Source organism: Triticum aestivum, chromosome 7D (genome assembly GCF_018294505.1).
Source record: "Triticum aestivum cultivar Chinese Spring chromosome 7D, IWGSC CS RefSeq v2.1, whole genome shotgun sequence".
Lineage (NCBI taxonomy): Eukaryota > Viridiplantae > Streptophyta > Magnoliopsida > Poales > Poaceae > Triticum > Triticum aestivum.
In genome coordinates this window covers 570,401,970-570,423,772 of record NC_057814.1, presented here as the reverse complement: position 1 = coordinate 570,423,772, position 21,803 = coordinate 570,401,970, and the positions used below count along the sequence as shown (strand labels likewise).

General features: G+C 46.9%; 2 protein-coding genes across 3 annotated transcripts; both read left to right on the top strand.

Annotated features, from left to right (window-relative positions):
• Positions 1-4,339: 4,339 nt before the first annotated feature.
• On the top strand, positions 4,340-5,944 carry LOC123163856 (probable serine/threonine-protein kinase PBL7). The gene is made up of 4 exons (XM_044581242.1): positions 4,340-4,735; positions 4,857-5,061; positions 5,220-5,550; positions 5,652-5,944. Exons 1-4 carry the CDS (start codon positions 4,523-4,525, stop codon positions 5,665-5,667), a joined length of 765 nt encoding a protein of 254 aa, XP_044437177.1. The 5' UTR covers positions 4,340-4,522; the 3' UTR covers positions 5,668-5,944.
• A 4,329-nt stretch (positions 5,945-10,273) lies between these two features.
• Positions 10,274-18,336, top strand: LOC123168814 (uncharacterized). Of its 2 annotated transcripts, XM_044586680.1 has the most exons (8): positions 10,274-10,734; positions 11,344-11,486; positions 11,600-11,818; positions 11,901-12,037; positions 12,122-12,379; positions 12,461-12,609; positions 13,013-14,103; positions 18,024-18,336. In XM_044586680.1, exons 1-8 carry the CDS (start codon positions 10,592-10,594, stop codon positions 18,161-18,163), a joined length of 2,280 nt encoding a protein of 759 aa, XP_044442615.1. In that variant the 5' UTR covers positions 10,274-10,591; the 3' UTR covers positions 18,164-18,336. The 2 variants fall into 2 exon arrangements, with proteins under 2 accessions (XP_044442615.1, XP_044442616.1); XM_044586681.1 differs by lacking the exon at positions 10,274-10,734 and having other exon boundaries at positions 11,001-11,486.
• Positions 18,337-21,803: the final 3,467 nt, after the last annotated feature.

Here is a 21,803-nt window from a genome sequence, read left to right as displayed (position 1 = left end):
CTCTGCCTGCATCCTGGCAGCCTCCTCCGCTTGCATCTGGGCCACAGCCGCCCTAGCCGCCTCGTACTTCCTACGGTCGTTGATCTCCATCTTCTTGTCTACAAGCCACTTCTTCGCATGCTCATCCAAGAGGGTCGCGTCAGCGCTCGGAGGGAAGGGGTGCGGGGATCCGGGCGGTGGAGGAGACAGCTGCTCCACCATGTCTGAACCTCCCTGAGCAGCCGCCGCCACCTCCCTCTCTCGCTGTCGGCGTCGCCGCAACTTGCAGGTGACATTCTCCGCCTTGCAAGTCGCAACCGACGAATTGACACCGTTGACGGACAAGGCGGACTGCGTCTCCGTCGCGGCGGTGTGGGTCGGGCTGGAAGACATCTCCAGCGGTGGATCAGGACCGGAGGTGAGGATTGGGAGCAAGGGTGGGGGATGGCGAGGGTCCGGGCGCGGAAAAGGTTGGAGGGCGGCGGGAGGAGGACAGAGGGTGTGGTGGATTTGGTGCAATTTAGGGTGAGGTTGGGCTGGCGGGTCCGACGTCGTGGCAGGCGTGACCGGACATTCCCATATCCGCCTCATATTTGGACTGGATATGAGGGGGTGCCGGTCAGCCCGGCATTTCAGGCCCGTTTAAGGAGTCTGTCTGAGTCGAAAAAATGTGATTGGATAGTAACCGGACGGCCCGCCCGGGCGTATCAGGCGGGTTTGAGACGTCCGGCTATAGGTGCTCTCACAAGCTCTAATTAATGATACTTAATTTTAGGCCACATATATACTGGTGCATTTTTTTGCGAAATTACTGGTGCATTTTTCTAAAAGAAAAAAGGGTCTCTGGCCACTAAAAAATCCTCTAGAAATATATTGATTTAAATTACTCTAAACAGGTTTCACCCCTGCTTTGTATAAAGCAAACCACACGCCCATGCATCAAGTTTAAGTGCCGGAAAGGCGAAAAGAAAAGGATAGATCTGTTGGGGCAACAACACAAATATGCAAAAGAAAAAAAGATGATGCATGACTCTAGGGAGCCGGATCAATCATGACGCCTAGCCAATCCCTATCCTATTGCCTGGAAAATGGACGTCAATGTGGAAAGAAGGTCAGAAATTTAAATACGAATTTAATAGCATGCCGCAGAAAGACACACCCGATCACCATCTTGTTACATATCATTACAGGGTTCAAGTTATCTTTGTGAACACTAACCAGAAGAGGCGTCTCCTCCTACCTATAAGGTTGGCCTAGGCTTCTAGGAACTGTCCTAGGTCCATAGCCTGCCATCCAGTCTCACTGTCTCAGATCCTCGTGGACAAAGCTCCATAGAAACCGGGCAACATGACATGAGAAGAAATGTGGGTCCTGAGCTGGTGGGACACCACACAGGATACACAACCTATCAACAGAGCCACACGGGGGTGTCTTCTTGCAGATTGCTTGCCTTTGGACCAAACTGTTGCACCGGCTGACCACGTCTTCCGGACTCGCTACGATGTGTTTCATTGGTTATGTGTCTTGGTATTTATTTCTCGAGCACTCTTAAGACGTACGTTAAAGACATAAATGCCATTTGGTGCTCAAGGTCCATGAAGCTATTTCAAAAAAAAAAACACGTTTCAAAGTTGCATCCCCCCCCCCCCCCCCCAAATAAAAGTTTCAAAGTTACACACACACGCACTTAGGGCATGTACAATGGTGCCATCTTAAGAGTGCCACGTAGGATAAATGATGAGGTGGGGGAGAGAGAACTCATAAGAAAAGGTTTGTGTTCTTTTATTTAAGAGAAGACAAGAGATGATCTCTTAGCACAATATGTCTCACCATGTTTTTAGGAATAGCTAATTATTAAAGATAAGGCTAAGAGATAACCCATTGTAGACATTTTTTTTGTCATCTCTAAATTACATGCAAGATTTAAGATAAGACTATTTTATCAACCATTGTATATGCCCTTACCCCTCCTGGTCTCTTTGATTGACTGAGACGGCCATACCGCCCGTGACACCTCCGTTTCTTTCTCGCAGTCGCAAGCAGTCTCACTTTCCGTTTTCGGCATGCTGGGCTACTCCAGGAAGGAAGTAGCCACAGTCCTCCTCCTATGCTACCCAGCTAGCTGGTGCGGCGAGTGTCAGCTGCCGAGTGCTGTGCATCCACCGCCTGCGCCACACCCACACGGAATCGCCCCTCCGTCGTCCCCTAGCTAGCACCGGCCTCGCATCGGTCATCCCCAACCTCGATTCCACTGTCAACCATGACAATGACGAGACAGACGCCCGAGCCCATCCGGATTCGCTGGATGTAATTCCTGGGAGGTCACGCGCCCCCACCCACGATCCGACCTTTCAAGCAGATCGTCAGCCAGCCGCAGCCGGCCGTTCCAAGGATTTGGATCTCGCTTCCTCCAAGGCTCCAACCACGTTCCGTTCGAGTAGGTCGCCTCTCGACCCAAGGCACGTAAGTCCCCAGAAACCCCAATATTCCTTTTGGTTTAAATTTTTCCAGAATCTACACTGCTGCGCGCTTACACGTGGGGTCTCGATGAGATTTGTGAAATAGATCATCGGTTTTGATCTGTCTGATGCTTCGTGTTACTTCCTTCGTTTCAAAATAGATGACCTAACTTTATACTAAAGTTGAGTCAATTGCAGAAAACTACCACATTTACGGCTAGGTTTGCGAAAAACCACCAAGTCGATAATCCGTTGCAAAAAACACCGTGATTTCACTAAACTCCTTGCAAAAAGCACTGATCGGGTGATTTGGCCCATTTGATCATTTTTTGACAAGTGGGGCCAGATTGTAAGGAGGTGTCTTAGCAAAAATATTACGTACACACCCCTGGATCTTAAAATAGCAAGCAATCAACCCCTCCCCCCGATATCCTGCTCCCGATCCAATCGGGAGGAGGCAACCGCCGGGCGCCCTTGCAGCCGACCATGCCGCCCCCGCCGGCTCCCGCCGCCGCCGGAAGCCCGCCCACCGCCCTGTGTCCATGGCGCGGACGCCCTGAGCCGCCATGCCCTGGTCCTGAGCCGCCGTGCGCAATCCAGTCCCTCCCCATCTGGGCCAGCAACTTTTGCGGCGGCGACGGACCGCATTTCCAGCCCGCGGGGCTGGAGCTCGCCTCCAATGCTCCGGCGGCTTCGGCGAAGAGGCGTCGGGCGGTGAGGCAGGCCTCGCTGGCGCGGACGGCTACGAAGCGAAGGAGGCTGCCCGCGAAGAGCACGTCGACGGTGGCGGCCAGGTAGGCGATGTGGAGCGTCGAGGCGTCCGCCATGGATGGATCTTGGAGGTCCACCGGCATGGTCTCTCCGACGAGAACCAACAGGAATGGTGGCCGCCGCAGGGAGCCCGTCCCTGAGCCCGCACTGCCGCCGGGAGCCCGCCCCTGCAACCCTTCGTCCCTTCTGTTTCCTTCCCGACGAATGCTGCCGCCCCATAACACAGGCGTCCATGGGAGGAGAGGAGGAGCGTGACGCAATAGACATCTCCGACGCCGACGAGGGCGTCACCGCGCGTACCGGATGGCAAGGCCAGTGCGCCGCGGTTGTGCACACCGGGGGTCTGATTGCGTTTCTTTGTAAATATCTAGGGGTGTGTGTGCTAATTTTTTGCCAGTTAAGCTCCTTACAAGTTGGCCCCACTTGTCAGAAAATGATCAAACGGGCCAAATCACCCGATCAGTGCTTTTTGCAAGGAGTTTAGTGAAATCACGGTGTTTTTTGCAACGGATTATCGACTTGGTGGTTTTTCGCAAACCTAGCCGTAAATGTGGTAGTTTTCTGCAATTGACTCACTAAAGTTAGTACAAAGTTGAGTTATCTATTTTGAAACGGAGGGAGTAGTTCTTAGGCATCGGGCAGATCCGTGCATGTTACGACTTATCAACATATATGATTCATGACCCGTAACAACATATGATACGTGGGTTTATTGTTGATTATTTGAGGTCCTATCCACCTTATCTTCACGAGCCTTAGAACATTGTACAGAGGGATATACATGTGACAGGACAAAATATGTTCAGTGTCTTGCACTTGCACTTGAGCCAAGTTCAGAAATGAAAATGTGGCAGGACAAAAAGGTGCCAGACCTACACCGCTGTGAATTTCTTGAGGATGATAACAGATTTTAGCCAAGCCACTGGTCATTCAAGGAACACGAGGAAACATGTAATCAAAGTTTCTAGGCAACAAAACTGGAGACAACGCTAACGTTGAAGCAATTCAACATGTGACTTCAAAATTTCAGTATAAACAGGACAGTCTATAAGACTATTCATGTTATTTCTTCACACCCTGTGAATTCAACTTAAAACCCCTTCCGCCCATGAGACGGGTCTAACAAAAATCCGGTAAACATAGCATTGCTATTTGAACTTTTAGGGACATATGTTTCCGCAGTACAATGTCAACTGACCTGCTGTGAAGATAATAAGTTTTGCTCTTGTTTCTATTGAAAGTGCAGCACAACTATTGTTCTGGTTGACACACAGATCTGGCAAAAGGAAGCTAAGCCGGTGTCAAGCTGAACAATGGCAAGCTGTTTCCCCTGCTTGAGCGCGAGGAAGAAGGAGGTCCCACGTTCTGCCCCGGCCAATGCACACACCAGCAGCGTCCCTGGCGCTGTGGCACGAACTTTCTCCTTGAAGGAGCTCGCGGCGGCGACAAGAAACTTCAGCTCTGACTGCCGCATCGCTGGTCGGGAGGCGGATCTTTACAAAGGCTTCCTCAAGAGCATCAATCATGTGACGATCCAATTCTCCTCCTTTTACTTGTTAGTTTCATATACGTGCGTACCATGACGAGTTGACAACATGATCAATGTGAGGGAAAAAATGATTGATCAATCAACATCTGCATATGTAGGTTGTTGCTATAAAGCTGCAGCATGCTGTTGATCCAAGTGGATCAGGGGAGCAAGATAATAGAGAGTTTCTTGCCCACGCGCTGACGATGAGCGGGCTGCGCCACCCAAATATTGTCAATCTTATCGGCTTTTGTGCGGATGGCCATCACCGGATCTTGGTTCACGAGTACATGCCATTGGGTTCTCTGGAAGATCACCTCCACGGCGCCTCGCCTTCTCCACCTCCGGCTACTTATATGCATGCCAACAATCTAGCTACAAAGCTTATAACTGCGTTCATGATTCGTTTGAGGTTGTGTTAGTTAACCACCTGATCAATTAAGAAAAAAAAGTTAACCACCTGATCATCTTGTGACCATTAGGTTCATCTCCAGGCAAAGCACCGCTGGACTGGAACACGAGGATGAACATTGCCGCCGGTGTGGCCAGAGGGTTGGAGTATATGCACGACAAAGGTGTCCTCTACCGATGCGTCAAAAGTTCGGACATCTTGCTCGGAGACGGCTACCACCCAAAGCTGTCCCAATATGGACTGGCGGAGCATGACAAGGGCTGGTGTACTGGTATCGCCATAAGGACGGCATTGGGTACTATGGCCCCCGAGACCGTGATGACCGGGAAGCTGCTCCCGGGGTCGAGTGTTTACGGCTTGGACACCAGGACGCCGGGGAGGATCGACACCTTGTCACATGGGTAAGTTAATTAGCCAAGGTTTTGGATTCTATTTTGCTACTTCTTGTTTCGCCATGAATGATCCGAGTGATGTCGTGTACTGATGTTTGTTGTTGGATCAGGCCCGAACAACGCTGATGGACAGGAGCCAGTTCCGCCGGATGGCAGACCCGGCGCTGCAGGGACGATATCCGTCCTTGGACTTGCAGGAGGCCCTCGAAGTTGCTTCGTTGTGCATCCACGACAATCATGCCATGAGAGCGCCCATCGGCACCGTCGTCACGGCTCTGTCTCGCCTCGCCTACGATGTTGATCCACCCGAATCATCACACCGCACGACGCCTAATTAACTTAGGAGGTAAACGGCGTCGTGTCATCCAGATGCGTCGATCATGATTAAGTTGCTTGATATGCTATGAGCTGTGACCGGCAACAAGTTGCGTTTGTGATCGTTGCTTGCTCTGGAATAACTAATGCTTGGCCTGCATGATTTAGGAGCTCTTTTACTATACCCCGAAATGAATAGACACCATTCATTTTCCTCAATCCAACGGTTTGCGCGATCTGGTACTCCAGCATCAGTCCCCCGGAGTACTAACCGGGAAACAGGTGGAGTACCTCCGTTTGAGGGGCAAAATGGTAATCCCCAGCTTTGTTTATGATTTTCTTGTGATGTGAGGAGTATTTCAGCATTTTCTTTTTCTTTTCTGTTTTCTCCCGGCTGGAAATGAACGACGTAACCTAAACACATTGCCCTAACCCTAGTAGCCTTCCTGCTCGTCCCCTCGTATCCACCTGCGGCGGCGGCCTCTGCCCAGCCCAAAAAGCGGCCAACGGCGCAGGGTGCGCCTCGCCTTCTCCACCTCCGGCGACATCATCTGCAACAGCGGCCATAGCGGCCATAGTTGGCGAGGCACACGCGGCGTGGCGCGGATCCGCGCCCATGTCAGCCGGCGTTGGTGAGGCGCACGCCTCCCGGCTCGTCCCCTACTCCTCCATCTCCGCTCGTCGAGCAGGTGCTCTATCCAGGGCGTGCCCCGCATACGGGTAGTAGAGCCGGCCGGAGAGAGGATTTGTACTGTACCCAGGCGCTGACTGTACGTGTGGGTGGTCGATAAACTGGGTTTTTCTGTCCAGATGTCGGCTGAATACGTCGTAAGATCAGTGAGCCCTTCCCATTATCTTTGGTACTTGCTTTTGCTTTTCTCTGCATTGGTTCAGGACATATATATGAATGGACACCACTAGGCATCAAGTATGGAGAAGAGAAAATTATGCAGTGATGGAGTACATGATAATGAATAAGCAAACCAGCTGACAAACTGTTCTGGATCAAACCAGTTACTCTGAAATAGATTATAATGTTGTGTTCTCGGAAAGATACCATGTGACACAATTTTCTCTAACATGAACTTCTGGCAATGTTTCAAAATATGTTTTGTCCATCATTTTTTAGTTCTAATGGATATGTGTCCATCATTTTTTTTCGAATTTATGTTCTTATTCCATCCTACATGGCCTAGATTTAATTATAACAAAAGTTTGGGTAATTGAGATTATTGGAAACCAAAAAAAGGTGTCACATTGTTCCTTGTACATGATAGATCTACATGTCCTAGCTTAATTCAGAAGAGTTTTGTAAACAGCAATTATTGGAAACAAAAAAACACTTGAATCTATGTTCGTTATCCACCCTTGTATTGTTCCCTATACAACATGGAGATGTACACGTCCTAGTTTTAAGTAAGAAAAGTTTGGGTGATGATGATTGACTAACGTGAACCTTGATTCTTTCATCAGGTTGTGGACTTGTGGCGATCCTAGCGATGCCATTGAAGATTTATTTTTATGAAAGAATTTTTTCATTCGGTTGTGGCGATGCCATTGTAGATTTTCTTTTATGTAGGGAAATAGCTGGATTTCTCCATCAATGTCCAAGTAACACATTGACGACAGATGAATATGGAGTGTTGTTGCTACGCTGTCGGACGAATGTTGTGCAAATCTCAGTTTTATTGTGCGGATGTTTTTTCCATAACATATAATGCCATCTGAAACACCATCCACAACGTATAAAACCGTATCTATTTCTAAACTAAACAAAGCAATTGTTCTTGTAAACAAATAAAAAACATATATCTTCATTGGTACAGTATGATTTGACCACAAATATCACACTGAGTCGTTCAGACTGACAACTAAGCCTTTCCAGTCCACTTTGAGTAATTCGGATCCACACGTACAAATATGAGTCTTCTGGTCCGACATGTACCACTGCAAGGTTGGTATCTAGACACATAAGTAGAAGTATGAGTCGTTTTCCCGTCATGTATCGCTATGAGTCATCCGGACCCACACATAGAACTTTCGAGTTAACAAGGCCCATAAGCTGGAGTTGTTTGGCCCTGCAGGTACCACTTCAAGTCATCTAGCCCTAGAAGTACTAGTATGAATCCCGAACATAGAAGTACAACTCCGAGTCATCTGGGCCCACAACAAGTATGAGCATGAGTTGTTATACCTCACATGTACAAATTTGAGTCATAGGGATCTACAAGTGTCAGTACGACTCTTCTAGCACCACAAGTACCGCTCCGAATCATCCGGTCCCCCATAAGTACTAGCATGAGTCTTTTTTTTGTATGAATTACTAGCGTGAGTCTTACAAACCCGTAGGTACCACTCCGAGTTATCCGGACCAATAGGTACCTCTCTGAGACGTCCAGATGAGATATATACACAAAATTATGTTTTTCAAACTTGTAAATGCCTTTAACAAAAAAAAACTTGGGTGTGTTCTTTTTTTTTGAGATTAAGTTGGGTGTGTTCAGAAAGATAATTTGACGTACCTGTCATTAGCCTTTTCTTTAGTACAACCTTTTATTTCTCCAAGGTTCGTCCCCCTGTGGCTTCACAAAGGAAAAAAAAAGGAACTGGTTTGAGAGTTTCACTTATAAGCTGCACGTTCTAGGCTCATGCAACATTAGTTTTATTTTCTCTCCTAAATAAATCTCAGCTATTTCCCGTAAAAAGAAATCTCAGCTATAAATGAACGAGACCCACCAATATGGCCTACTAAACCGATCGCCCGAGTTTTGTTTTTTGGGAAAGTATCCCCTAATTTGGTACGGAAAGTCCGAAACGTCCATATCTCCATCGTCCCACACCGAAAAAATCGGATCTATACTAATCAGATGGAGCGTGTTGGGCAATGGACTGCGTGTGCGTCCAAAAGTCAAAAATCACCCCTCGATGCCGTTTGGGAAATGACTTCGTTGCCCCCTCCGTGCGGACGGCCAGATCTGCATGGTACTCCCTGATGTGGTTTTGGAGTACCAGGGTACCGTAAAAGAGCTCGATTTAGAATGTTCAAAACACACTCCTGTGTAACTGGCAGAGGTTAATTGCCTAGTAGTGGTGGATTTGGAAATTGTGTTGGTTCCAGGGGTGGGGAGAAGTCAAGATATGAGCAAGAACCAGGATTAGGCAAATTAGCAGACGCAATTTCAAGGCCCATATTACTACGGTAAACATAAATAATTATGCAGGCAACCATTTATATATAACTAGCATAGACCGGGTGCACCATTGAGTATCCTCTTCTTTTCTTCTACCGATTGTATTCAAGAAATAAATCCCTCCGTTGTACTGTATACTTTATAAGCAGTGCTAAGTGTCCACCAAATCATGCTGAATGTTGAATGCACCATCTACCATAACGGCTTACAATTTGTGACCGACGAATTGATTTGGGTGGGGTTAAACTTGAACTGAAAACAGAAGTACAAACAGAGAAAGGCATGAGCAGCAAGAAGCAGAGGATCACTGGATCAGCCAGGGTCTTCTTTTCTTCCTAATATGAAGGGTCTCCTCTACTTCCACTTCATAGAAAATACCTAGTGTGCTAGAACCGTTTCAACCAGAGAAAAGGAACCAAACAAACCAAAAGGCCTACCTGGAAACATCTCCAACTCTGCTCAGAGCCACACCCTGGACAAGGAACACAAGACCTTAGCAGTCTACAGCTTAGCGAAGTTGAATTAGTCAGCGACAGAACCAAGAATTTTGTTCCAGGCTTATAACAATCTGACATCACAAGCTAAGCCCCAACCTGGCTTCAAGTATGAAATTTTAACCATTGCCGAGCCCGGCATACAAGCCCAAAGCGCCTCTGTTTTGACAGCAGAATATGATTTCAAGGCTCACGAGCCGAAGGAATCCTTGGCCTGATCGCCCTCACAACCCTTGGCATGACAGGGCAGCCCAAATCCTCAACGATCCACTCAAATGACAGGATGAATTCAGCACGTTCCGTTACTGGTTACACATCATTACAGCCCAGCTATTACACCCATTCCATGTTGTACTGTAAATTGCACGTTTTCAATATCCCCATACTCGAAGGCACACTTCAATCCTCAAGTTAGGATTAATCTTGTGAACATCACCAGAAGCTCTAACCAAACTTACTAAAATGACAATTGTTGCAGGAAGAGGACGCATTGCACTTTATAACAAACCCCGTGCAAGCGAAAAACGTTGCATCTCCGACTCTCCTTGGAATGAAGCTAGTGACACAACACTTTGGAGAGTCTGTGAAGCGACGACTTTAGGGAGTTGAGACTGTATCTCACCGTCGAATAAATATTCAAGGAAATTAATAAGCACACTTGTATATCCTTGGCTTATATATAGCACCTGCATCAAACCTGTGCTGCTTAATCCCCATCCTGACTATCCCCTTCTTGACCATCTGTTTATGGATCAGAACCCTTTGTATGAAAGGAGTCATTTTCTGGTAACTAGGATAGCTGTTCATTCCAACAAAGTTCCCATCAGGATCCACAAGCTCCAGCTTGAGGCCATGAACAACCTGATCTGAAATGGCGCCATACAACCACCACTCTCCTTCTCCTGCAAGGCTCAAACAGCGTGTCATGATCGATCGAGATGTGCAGCATGGAAGCCAAGCCACCCATGCACTGAATCTTGACGACGGCATAATCTTCGCTAGGTTCGCGGTGCGGGTGCCCGACTCCAGATCGTGTGCCGCGCGCTTTTCATGTCCCGACTCAGTCCCGAGTTAAGGTTGAGGATACCGACCCAACCAGATCTCCTATCCGGTGAGGCAACCCTGTTTATATCCGTGCGCGATTCGCCCTCAACCCTAGATCCCCAAATCCCCTCCTCCCCGAGCTGCTTGATGTAAGCCTCTATTTTTCTCATCACCTGCTCACGTTTCCAGTTCCAACACTTCCTGATTTCCAATACAACACTAGGGTTTCATTAAATTGGAGCATTTTACAATCTCATATGCGATGGTTATGCTCACAACACTAGCTAGGGTCATATTTTGTACTGATTTTCAGCACCCGCGCACATATAAACTGTTCTGTCAGTATTGTCACTGCCTATCAGTATTTTTTTTCTTTCAGAAATTGTATTATCAGTATTTGTCACTGCTTGTATGATTGAGGACTGGTGAAACAAGCATACCCATCATCTTAACATGTGTAAGACGATAAAATATTCAGCAAGCTTTACATCCTTAATTTGGAATGTCTTAAAGGAGAGAACCAGTAGAACTCTTCTATGTTCTACCTTTTGTGAATATCTTGTACTATTGAAATCTTTTGCTTTTCTCCTATCTTGGTAAAAATTGGCAGAGCACCCTGCCTGTTAAGTCGATTTTTTTTTGCTTCCGGTTAATGTTGCGGCATTATGATGAATTTGCGTTTTTATGATCAAACCTTGTAGGAGGCCTTGATTTACTCTAGTAATTAAGCATTTTGGATTTACTTTCTGCTGCTGCAGGACTGCAAGCGCAAGTTTGGAGAGGGAGGAGAGAGCCATAAACAGAAGAAACGGACGTGAGTCATCATTGGCTTCAAGTGGGAGTCATGTCCCAAAAGCCACTAATTGTAGGATGAGCAAAGGCATGAAAGCAATGTTAAAACGTCAGTCATTGGTTCTGAATTTTGTGTTTTTCCTTTTTTTTTCGTGCACAGGTATATACTGCTCTAATAGAATACTCACAGTTCCGCTGAATCATGTTCGTTCATAATTGTAGTTCATGCGGTTCAGGCGGCGTACGCTGCTGCTGAGGAGAAACGATGTGCTCTTGAGGAGGAACAGTTTGGTAGACTTCCTGATCGAGATGGGTCAGCCAGTACCTTTGAAGAGAAACAGTTTGGTTATTTAGTTGGGCATTGTCAAGAGTACTATCTAACCTGTGCCAATATAACCAGAGATCTGTCTTCCATTGTCATCTCGATTGCTTTGTTTGATGGTGACTGTACTTATGAATTTTCCATTTTGTATCTATTTAATTTGTACTAACTTGTGATAACTTGAATCATGTTCTTGTGCAGGAGATAAGATGTTTTTCGCATGCTCGGGCATATGTGTATCATACGGGTCAACTCAATTTCAGCTGACAAGATTTGAGACTTCGGCGCGTTTGGTTACCGCATATAATGAGAACATGAACAAAGATGATAACTTGAGGGTTGTTACTCGTATTTAATCATTGTGTTCACCATTGTGCTCTGTTTGTTAATTCAAGCTGATGTATTGTTTTCGTCATCGACAGATTGATGTACGCCTTCCTAGTAATGCAATGACAGAAGGGTTTTTGGGACTGTATGATCGAGATATTGCTATTGTCACGACGGCGGGCCTCCCAAATGTTCGTTCCGTAGAACTGGATCTTCAGGCACAAGCAGTACCTACCTCCCCTGGTTCACGTATACTAGCTGCAGGGCGTAGTTTCACGTCGGCCATGCGTGGGTCTATCTGTATGGAACATCCCAGCAGGTGGATTTCTGATGATGGACAGCATATCACAGAGGTATATAATGTGTCACTGTGTGCAACAAAGTAAATGTGCCGTATTTATTTTATAAACCCTACAACTTTACTTCTGTTTCAGGCTGCACTAGGAGGGCCACTAATATCAGATGATGGAAGATTTCTTGGCATGAACCTTGACAATAAGGAGTCTGAGGCGAACACGGTATACTCCTTTTTCATATCACGGGGGCTGCTTTATCAACGCTTGAAGCATTTTCAGATACTCGAGTATGTCTTTTACACTTCTAGTATATGTGAGATGTATCTTCCCCAGTTAGTTTATTTATGTATGTTCAAAAAACCCTATCTTGTGCCATTTTTTATTATATTAACTGCATTGGACCTTGCTAATATATGCGTGAGACCACATCTGCTGTCGCTAATTTAGTTCTCTTTCTTAATGTTGGAGCTAATATGCTTCTCTAAAATGAAGAGTGTAAACAGTTCTTTTGGTCTGTACTGTACAGGATGGGCAGTGCAACTCAGATTTCTGACATCTGAATATGTTTGATCCTCTCATGTCTTTTGCTGAATGTTTATAAGCACGATTCCCTCTGTAAGATTTGGTCCATGTGTTGGTGTGACCGCTGTCTTTGCTGTCTCTAATTCTTGCATGTTATATTGTGGGCAGTGGGATCATCGGTGCTACTCAGGATGTTGACTTGGTATGCTTGCGCCGTCGTGGCATTGTGCGCATCCAGGTGGCGGTTCTGAATTTAAACATGTTTAAAAAAGAAGATGGTGTAGGTCCTGCCTCGGTCTCGGCTGGGGTTTATGTCAAGCTTAACGGGTACAATCTTCGGTTCGTACTTGAGGAGGACGATTTCATACCCGAAGATGATTTCATCTCTCGCATTTGGGAGCACGATGATGACGGTCCAGACCACGGGGCTAACCGAGATGATGTTTTGCCTGATCAAGATGCGAACAAAAATGGGAAAAATTCTGAAAGGGGTGCTGCTCAGTCCAATACGTCATCTGCTGGGACCATTCCAATGGAGACTGATAATTGCTTTGTGAACGCATCGGACGCTCCTTCGCAGACTGATGCAGGAGCTGACCTCGATGTGGACACCACCGTGGCGGCTGGTACTGGAGTTGACCAACAGGGAGATACTACATCCATTACAGGAAATGAAGCAATCTTGCCGCTTGATGCGGCTGCACACCCAGGTGTGGCTGCATGTGTGCATGCGCACAGTGGCCTGCATGCAGTGCTGCCGGCCATGGTTGAGGGCGCACCGTCAGTAGTGCAGCCAGCCGGTGCTGCATCTTCTGCGCTCGTGCAGCCGGTCCTGGGTACGGGCGCACCGCCAGCGGGGCATGTTGACGATCCTGCTCCGGTCCGCGCGCAAGGTTCCAAGATGTCACCCGTGGATGCTTCTTCAGCTCCTGCTCCGGTTGCCGTGGTTCCTCTCGGTCCATTAGCGGATTGTCCGAGTGGCTCGGCCCCGGCACCCGTGGCGATCGTGCCGGTGGGACCTGCGGCACGTCCCTCTTCACCGACCTTAGGGACAGATCGGAGCTCGCCGATTTTGCAGCAACCAACACCAACGGCTCGACCGAAGACACCGATGGGTACTATGTCTGGAGGGCTGGCTTCGCCGCTTTGGCGTAGTAACCGTCACGCCGTCTCCGCGGATGGTTCCTCTTCGACAGATGAACATTCACTAGCTAAGGCAATGCAACGACAAGCCTCGAGGAATTTGGACTCCACGCCAGGTACCTCACCTGCTAAATCTTTTCTTTCATTTTCGGATACTCGTATTTCCTGTAGCCTTAAAGATGTTGGTATATCCATGGGAAAGAATGGTAATGAAATTAATCTTTCGGTTGGAGCACTTAAACATATGGAGATTGACCGTTTAAAGGTTTCTCCAAAGTGTAATAGTGCCCTACCAAACCCCGAAATCGAGGATGAGGATGAAGCGGATGCCAAATATGATGGCCCGCTTGTCTCCCACTTGGTTGGTGAGGTTACCGAGGTTGGTTTGGATGACGCAAGACCTGGGTCCATGTTTTGTGACTTCACAGCGTCTTCGCGAAAATCTAAATCGCATTCCTCTAAAAAGAAACAAAAACAGCCCAAGAAGGCGAAATGTTCAACACCTACCCGAGTTTCCACATGAGAGGCATGTTTTGGAATAGCAGAGGTCTATCAGACTTGGCTAAACATAAACACGTTGGTGATTGTGTGCGCGAACATGGGTTGGATTTTGTGGCAATTTCGGAGGCTGGTAAATGTGACTTCCGCCCGCATGTCCTTGATCACCTATCAGGTGGTTTGGACTACACGTGGCATAGTCTGCCAGCTTGTGGAAGGTCTGGAGGAATCCTTCTTGGGATACAAACCACCACCATGGACTTGTTGGCTTTTTCGACTGGTGAATTTCATATGAAATTTCACTTACGAAACAGAGCTGATAATTTTACATGGAGCCTGGTCGCAGTCTATGGGGCTGCCCAAGATGAGCATAAATCGGCCTTCCTTCGTGATTTGGTGAACCTGGCTAAGGATAACCCATATCCAATGCTTATTGGAGGGGACTTTAATATCCTTAGGTACCAGCAAGAGAAAAATAATGACCGCTTCGACACTCATTGGCCTTTCATATTCAATGCTGTGATAGACAGTTTGAATCTTCGGAAGGCCAGTATGTCGGGGCGGCAGTTCACCTGGGCTAATAACCGATCTGTGCCGACATACGAGAAACTCGATAGGGTACTCATGGACACCGAATGGGAACTAAAATTTCCTCTGGTAACCGTGCGAGCCCTAGAGCGTATCGAGGCGTTATCGGATCATGCACCCATAATTCTGGATTCTAACTCTACGAAGCCAAACGTCCGTCGCCCTTTCAAATTTGAATTGGGATGGCTGCATCGGGATGGATTTGTAGACATAATCAAGAATGTTTGGGAGAAGCCCGCTGTTGGTCGTACGCCTATTCAAAGATGGAACTTTAAAATAAGGGCCATGAGGAAACACCTCACTGGATGGGCGAAACACATCAACGGGATATATAAAAAAGAAAAACAAAGACTCTCTACCATTATTGATGACCTCGACAAAATTGCAGAGACGCGCACCTTATCTCAACAAGAGATTGAGCTGAAAAATCAATCTAACGAGAAGGTAGCACGTCTTTTGCGAGAAGAGGAGATCAAATACTACCAGAGATCCAAAGCTGACTTCATCTTGATGGGTGATAGTAATACAAAATACTTCCAATTGATCGCCAATGAGCGGCATAGGAAAAAATGTATTTACAGTCTCCAACAAGATGAGGGGCGGATCGAAGGACAGGAGGAGCTCAAGAAGTATATCACCAAATACTACAAATCTCTGTTTGGAGCGTCAGTTGAAGGGAACTTCACCCTTGACGAGACCCGAACGGATGATATTCCACAAGTCACGGCAGAAGAAAATGATATCCTAACGGCACCATTCTCGGAAGAGGAGGTGAGAGCGGCGGTGTTCCAAATGGAACATAACAAAGCTCCAGGGTCAGATGGTTTCCCCGCAGAATTCTATCAGAATTTTTGGGATATCATCAAGACCGACCTTTTGGATTTGTTCAATTGTCTTCATGCCGACCGCCTAGACCTATTTAGACTTAATTTTGGCAAGATTGTCTTGTTGCCCAAGATTAAGGAGGCCGAACGGATCCAACAGTTCAGACCCATATGCCTCCTTAATGTTAGCTTCAAGATTTTCACCAAAGTGGCCACAAATAGGTTAAACTCGGTAGCTGATCATGTTGTTCGGCCATCTCAAACGGCGTTCATGCAAGGAAGGAATATACTCGATGGCGTAGTAATTTTGCATGAGACCGTTCACGAGATGCACTGGAAAAACATGAGTGGAGTAGTTTTCAAAATTGACTTTGAAAAAGCCTATGACAAGGTCAAATGGTCTTTCCTCCAACAAGCCCTAAGAATGAAAGGTTTCTCCGATAAATGGCGTCAGTGGATCCAAAATTTTGTAACTGGAGGTAGTGTGGCCATCAAAGTCAATGATGATGTAGGCCATTACTTTCAGACAAAAAAAGGACTACGACAGGGTGACTCCATGTCTCCAATGTTATTTAACATTGTTGCTGACATGTTGGCTATTCTGATTGAGCGTGCTAAGCAGGACGGCCAGATAGAAGGAGTAGTGCCACATCTTGTGGATGGTGGCCTCTCTATTCTGCAATACGCCGATGACACAATTCTTTTTATGGAACATGACCTAGACAAGGCTCGAAACCTAAAACTCTTGCTCTCAGCGTTTGAGCAAATGTCGGGTCTCAAAATTAACTTCCATAAAAGTGAACTTTTCTGCTTTGGAGAAGCCGTTGAAGCGGCTGCCGATTATGCTGACCTCTTTGGTTGCGCACATGGCCAATTCCCGATTAAATATTTGGGAATACCGATCCACTATCGGCGTCTCACCATTACAGAGTGGAAGCATGTAGAGGAGCGTCTAGAGAAACGATTGAGCAGTTGAAAAGGCAAGCTGCTCTCAGTTGGAGGACGGCTGGTTTTGATTAACTCCGTTCTCACAAATATGGTTCTCTATATGCTTTCTTTCTTCCAACTCCCAAAAGGGGTCCTGCAAAGATTGGATTATTTTAGATCCAGATTTTTTTGGCAAGGAGATGGAGAAAAGAAAAGATATCGGTTGGCCAAATGGAGCATGGTTTGTAGGCCAAAAGACCAAGGCGGCCTTGGAATTCATGACCTACAGGTCAAGAATGAGGCCTTGCTCAGTAAATTGTTGTTCAAACTTCTTACTGAGGATGGTGTTTGGCAAACCATGTTGCGCAACAAGTATCTAGGCCAAAAGGCGGTGTCCCAGGCATATTGGAAACCTGGTGACTCGCACTTCTGGGCTGGCCTAATGGCGGCAAAGAAACATCTCTTTCGCTTTGGGTCTTTCGCGATAAAAGACGGGTCGGAGATTCGATTCTGGGAAGACATCTGGCTAGGCAATGCCAGTCTCAGAGAACAATATCCAGCCTTATATAACATTGCTCGCGATAAGAACAACACTATTGCGCACGTGCTCAGATTCATCCCCGCCGAACATTTCGTTTAGGCGGGATTTGATTGGCCCCAGACTTCTGTCATGGCATAATCTTTTGTCCCGGTTGGATTCGATTAACCTGACACAAGGTCGGGATGTGTTTCGCTGGAACCTTACTACATCAGGGTCTTTTACAGTAGACTCTATGTACCGTGCACTCACACATTCTGAGGTACCAGTGAGTAATAACAAGAAAATTTGGAAGTCCAAGATTCCACTAAAAGTGCAAATTTTCATGTGGTATCTTCATAAGGGAGTTGTGTTGACCAAAGACAACCTCGCACGACGCAACTGGCCAGGGAGTAAGAAGTGTTGTTTTTGTACTCATGACGAGACAATCAAACACCTCTTCTTCCAATGCAAGTTTGCATGTTCTACGTGGTCAATCATCCAAATAGCGTCAAATTTATATCCGCCCACAAGTGTTGCCAATATATTTGGTCACTGGTTAGACGGTATTCCAAATAGGTTTAAAGCGATTATAAGGGTGGGAGCGTACGCCTTAATTTGGTCGCTCTGGCTATGTAGAAACGATTTGGTTTTTAATGGAAAAAATGCTTCTCCTCTGCAGGTTATTTTCCGTTGTACGCAATCGCTTCATACGTGGTCTATGCTACAACGATCGGAGCACCAATCGCTGTTCAAGGCGGTGTGTACGCGGTTGCAGCAGGTGGCTACGGAGGTTTTTTCCCAACATGGGTGGCAGCATAACCTCCGGATCGATCCACCACCACCTTCAACATAGGCATAGTGTCGGTCTATAGGACTTTACTGTTGCCGATATGTCGGTTTATATTTCATGTTTTTTGTCAGACTTTTGGATTTGGCTGTGTGCATCTCAGTTATGCAGAGGCCGGGTGTTATTCATAATGTTTTGTATCCCCTTGATGCTACATTCTGAGATAATAAAATCGCCCTTTATCGAAAAAAAAAATTGTTTATTTATCATAACAAACCTTACTGTGTTCTATTGCAGTCCTGAAGAATTTGACATCCGCGCATATTCATTGCCTTCAGGTGTATCTACCATAGTCCCTTCAGGTGTGAATAATTGCAAGTCAACATTCTAAATGTTACCAATTGATCTGGCAGAATATTATGTGAAAGTCATTATACATATCATTTGAGCACTAATAGTGACCAACTTATTCCATCAGGATTTAGGAAATCTATTAACCGGTTAAAATCCCAAGGCTATCCCATGCCACCACCAATTGTGCTCGAATGTAAGTGATTGCTTTCGCTCTTGCTGACTTCTCCGTAGCGCACTTCTTTATAGCTAACTCTTGATTTTGTTTCTTTACCTAGTCAATGGTGAACTGCTTGATCATTTTGAAGAGCAATTTGGTGAATTGCGTGCTTGGAAAGGGTATCCTTCCGATGTAATGTCCCGTCGTTCTGCGGAGTTTTGTGTCTGGAAATCACTTCGAAAAAAAGTTGTTTATGATATATCCCGGCGTGTCGTCTCACTTTCTTCATTTGATGGTGATTCAAGAGTTATATGCTCATTAATTTTCAATGATAACACTTGTTCTTCAGTAACAAATGATTGAAACTATGATGTGCAGGATACTCGAGGTATTTTTCGTGCACAGGCTTGTTTATAAAGTGGCCTGGAAGCAGAGGCACACGCTCAGTCATTCTGACTTCGGCCAGTTTGGTTAGAAGTCGTCGTAATGTAGACAACATTGATAATGATTTGAGGGTTGGTGCTCCTAATAATTTCTCGTGGTATTTCAAGTTATATAATGGTTAGTTGAGCTCACTTTACCATTGCAGATTGAGGTGTTTCTCCCGCCGAAACAACGTGCCAATGGGAGATTGGAATTTTATAACTTAAACTATAACATCGCTATTGTCAGCGTCGAGAAGAGTTTTCGTTGTATTCATCCAGAAGATATTTTCAATACAGTGCAACGGTCATCAGAAAAGTCAGTAGTAGCTATAGGACGTGAAGTTAATGAAGGTGTAACGCCCACGACGCGGCTATATCTCCCACGTGTCGAGGCACGACTTAGAGACATAACCGCATTGTAGGTATTGTCGCAAGAAGGGTCATCTTCACACAATCCCATGTAATGAACAAGAATGGGATAATGAGAGTTGGCTTACAATCGCCACTTCACACAATACATAAATTAATTCATACCTCATCCAAAATCCACACATAGACCGACTACGGTCAAATCCAAATGAAAATAAGATAACCCCAAATGCTAGATCCCCAATCGTCCCAACTGGGCTCCACTACTGATCATCAGGAAACGAAACATAGTAACGACCACGTTCCTCGTCGAACTCCCACTTGAGCTCGGTTGCGTCATCTGCACTGGTCTCGTCGGCACCTGCAACTGTTTTGGTAGAATCTGTGAGTCACGAGGACTCAGCAATCTCACACCCGCGAGATCAAGACTATTTAAGCTTATAGAAAAGGATGATGTAATGAGGTGGAGCTGCAGCAGGCACTAAGCATATATGGTGGCTAACATACGCAAAAGAGAGCGAGAAGAGAAGCAACGCAACGGTCGCGAGCTAGACATGATCAAGAAGTGATTCTGAAACTGTCGGGGATATACCACGCGGTATCACCCGGCCGGGAGTATGACCCGGCCGGACTTGACGCTTCATCGTAACCCGCCGGAAGATTGGCAACTCATGAGCCTGGCGACTTAATGATGGCCCCGACGGCGGGTCACACGGATGACAAGGGCCCAAGGCCCAGTAGGCCGGGACGTGTTATTATGGGCCGGCTTAAGACGGAAGGCATGAGGAATATTTCCTTTACGAGGAAGCAAGACCCGTACTTGTATCCGACTTGTAATAGAGAAGAAGTTAGTTCTAATTCTACTAGGACTCTACATGTAAAGCCGCCTCTCCAACTTATATAAGGAGGGGCAGGGCACCCAAAGAGGGACAAGGAACAAGATAGCAAAAGTAGAGCAAGATTGAGACATGCTAGGGCACTCCATAATTGCAAACAAGGGCATGGATGGATAGAGCACAACTATAACTACAAAACATCCTTACTGAACATACTCAAAATAAGCATGGATCTCACTGTAGCCACATGGATACATGGCAACAAAATAACAGCAGATAAAAGACGGTAAAATCGTAAGTCCCTGGAAACAGAAACATCACGAAGCCTAGTTTGCATGCTTGTGCTAGTCACCACTTAGATCACAAAAATACATGGCATACACCTCTGTAAAGATGGCATGACATAGATCAAAACACCTGTAGAGCTCATGCCCATAAGATGCACACATCAAATGCAACAAAAATAACAAAACCTCAAGTTCTGATAAGTAACAGCAGTAAACATCATATAGCACTCTTGCACCAGAGATTTGGGCATCAAGATGGACTCAAACGAGCACGGCACAATGGAACAAAATGAAGAGCATCTCGCGGCGAACATTTCAATATATCATGCATGCAAAACGGTGCAGTATGCAATGAGATATGATGCGATGAACATGGCAAAAATATATGAAAACTTCGGGACTTAGCAGAAAATGAGGGGGAAAAAGTCAACCTCGCGATCCAGATCTGGAGTTCTTCGGCACGGACTTCGAGGCGGGCGGCTCACCGGAGTTTGAGAGGGCGGCCGGAGCTCGGGGAGGAGAGGGCGACGGGAGATGAGGACGGCGTGGTCGCGCACGGCGGAGGCGACGGGCGGCGGGGAACGGCGGCGGCGGCGGGGCGCGCGGCCGGCGGCGACGGGAGCCACGTGCTCGCACGGGATCGGGCGGCGGGAGGAGATGGGCTCGGGGGGGGGCCGAGCACGGGCCAGGCGGGCCGGCGGCGCGGGCGACGGAGCGGTGACTGGTGGCGCGATATGATTGGGCGAGGGCGGCGGCGGACGTGTCCAGCGGCGGGCGGACGTTTTGTCCGGCGCGCGGAGGAGGAAGAGGCTAGGGTTTGGACCCGAAATTTCGGAGGGGAGGTGTTTATATAGGCATAGGGAGCTAGGAGAGTCCAAATGAAGCACGGTTTTCGCCCACACGATCGTGATCGAACGACCGAGAGCATGGAGGTGACTTAAGTGGGTTATTGGGCTGTTTGGAGGCGGATTTTGCTGCAACACACAAAAGGACTTTGCGGTTACCCGGTTAACCGTTGGAGCGTCAAACGACCTCCAAATGGAACGAAACTTGACAGGTGGTCTACCGGTGGTGTACCAAGGCCACTTGGCAAGACTCGGTCCATTCCGAGAACGTTTAACACCCGCTCATGAAAAGAGACAAGAGGGGGTGCGCCGGTGCATGTGGGAGTGCCGGATTGCAAAACGGACAACGGGGAAAATGCTCGGATGCATGAGACGAACACGTATGCAAATGAGATGCAC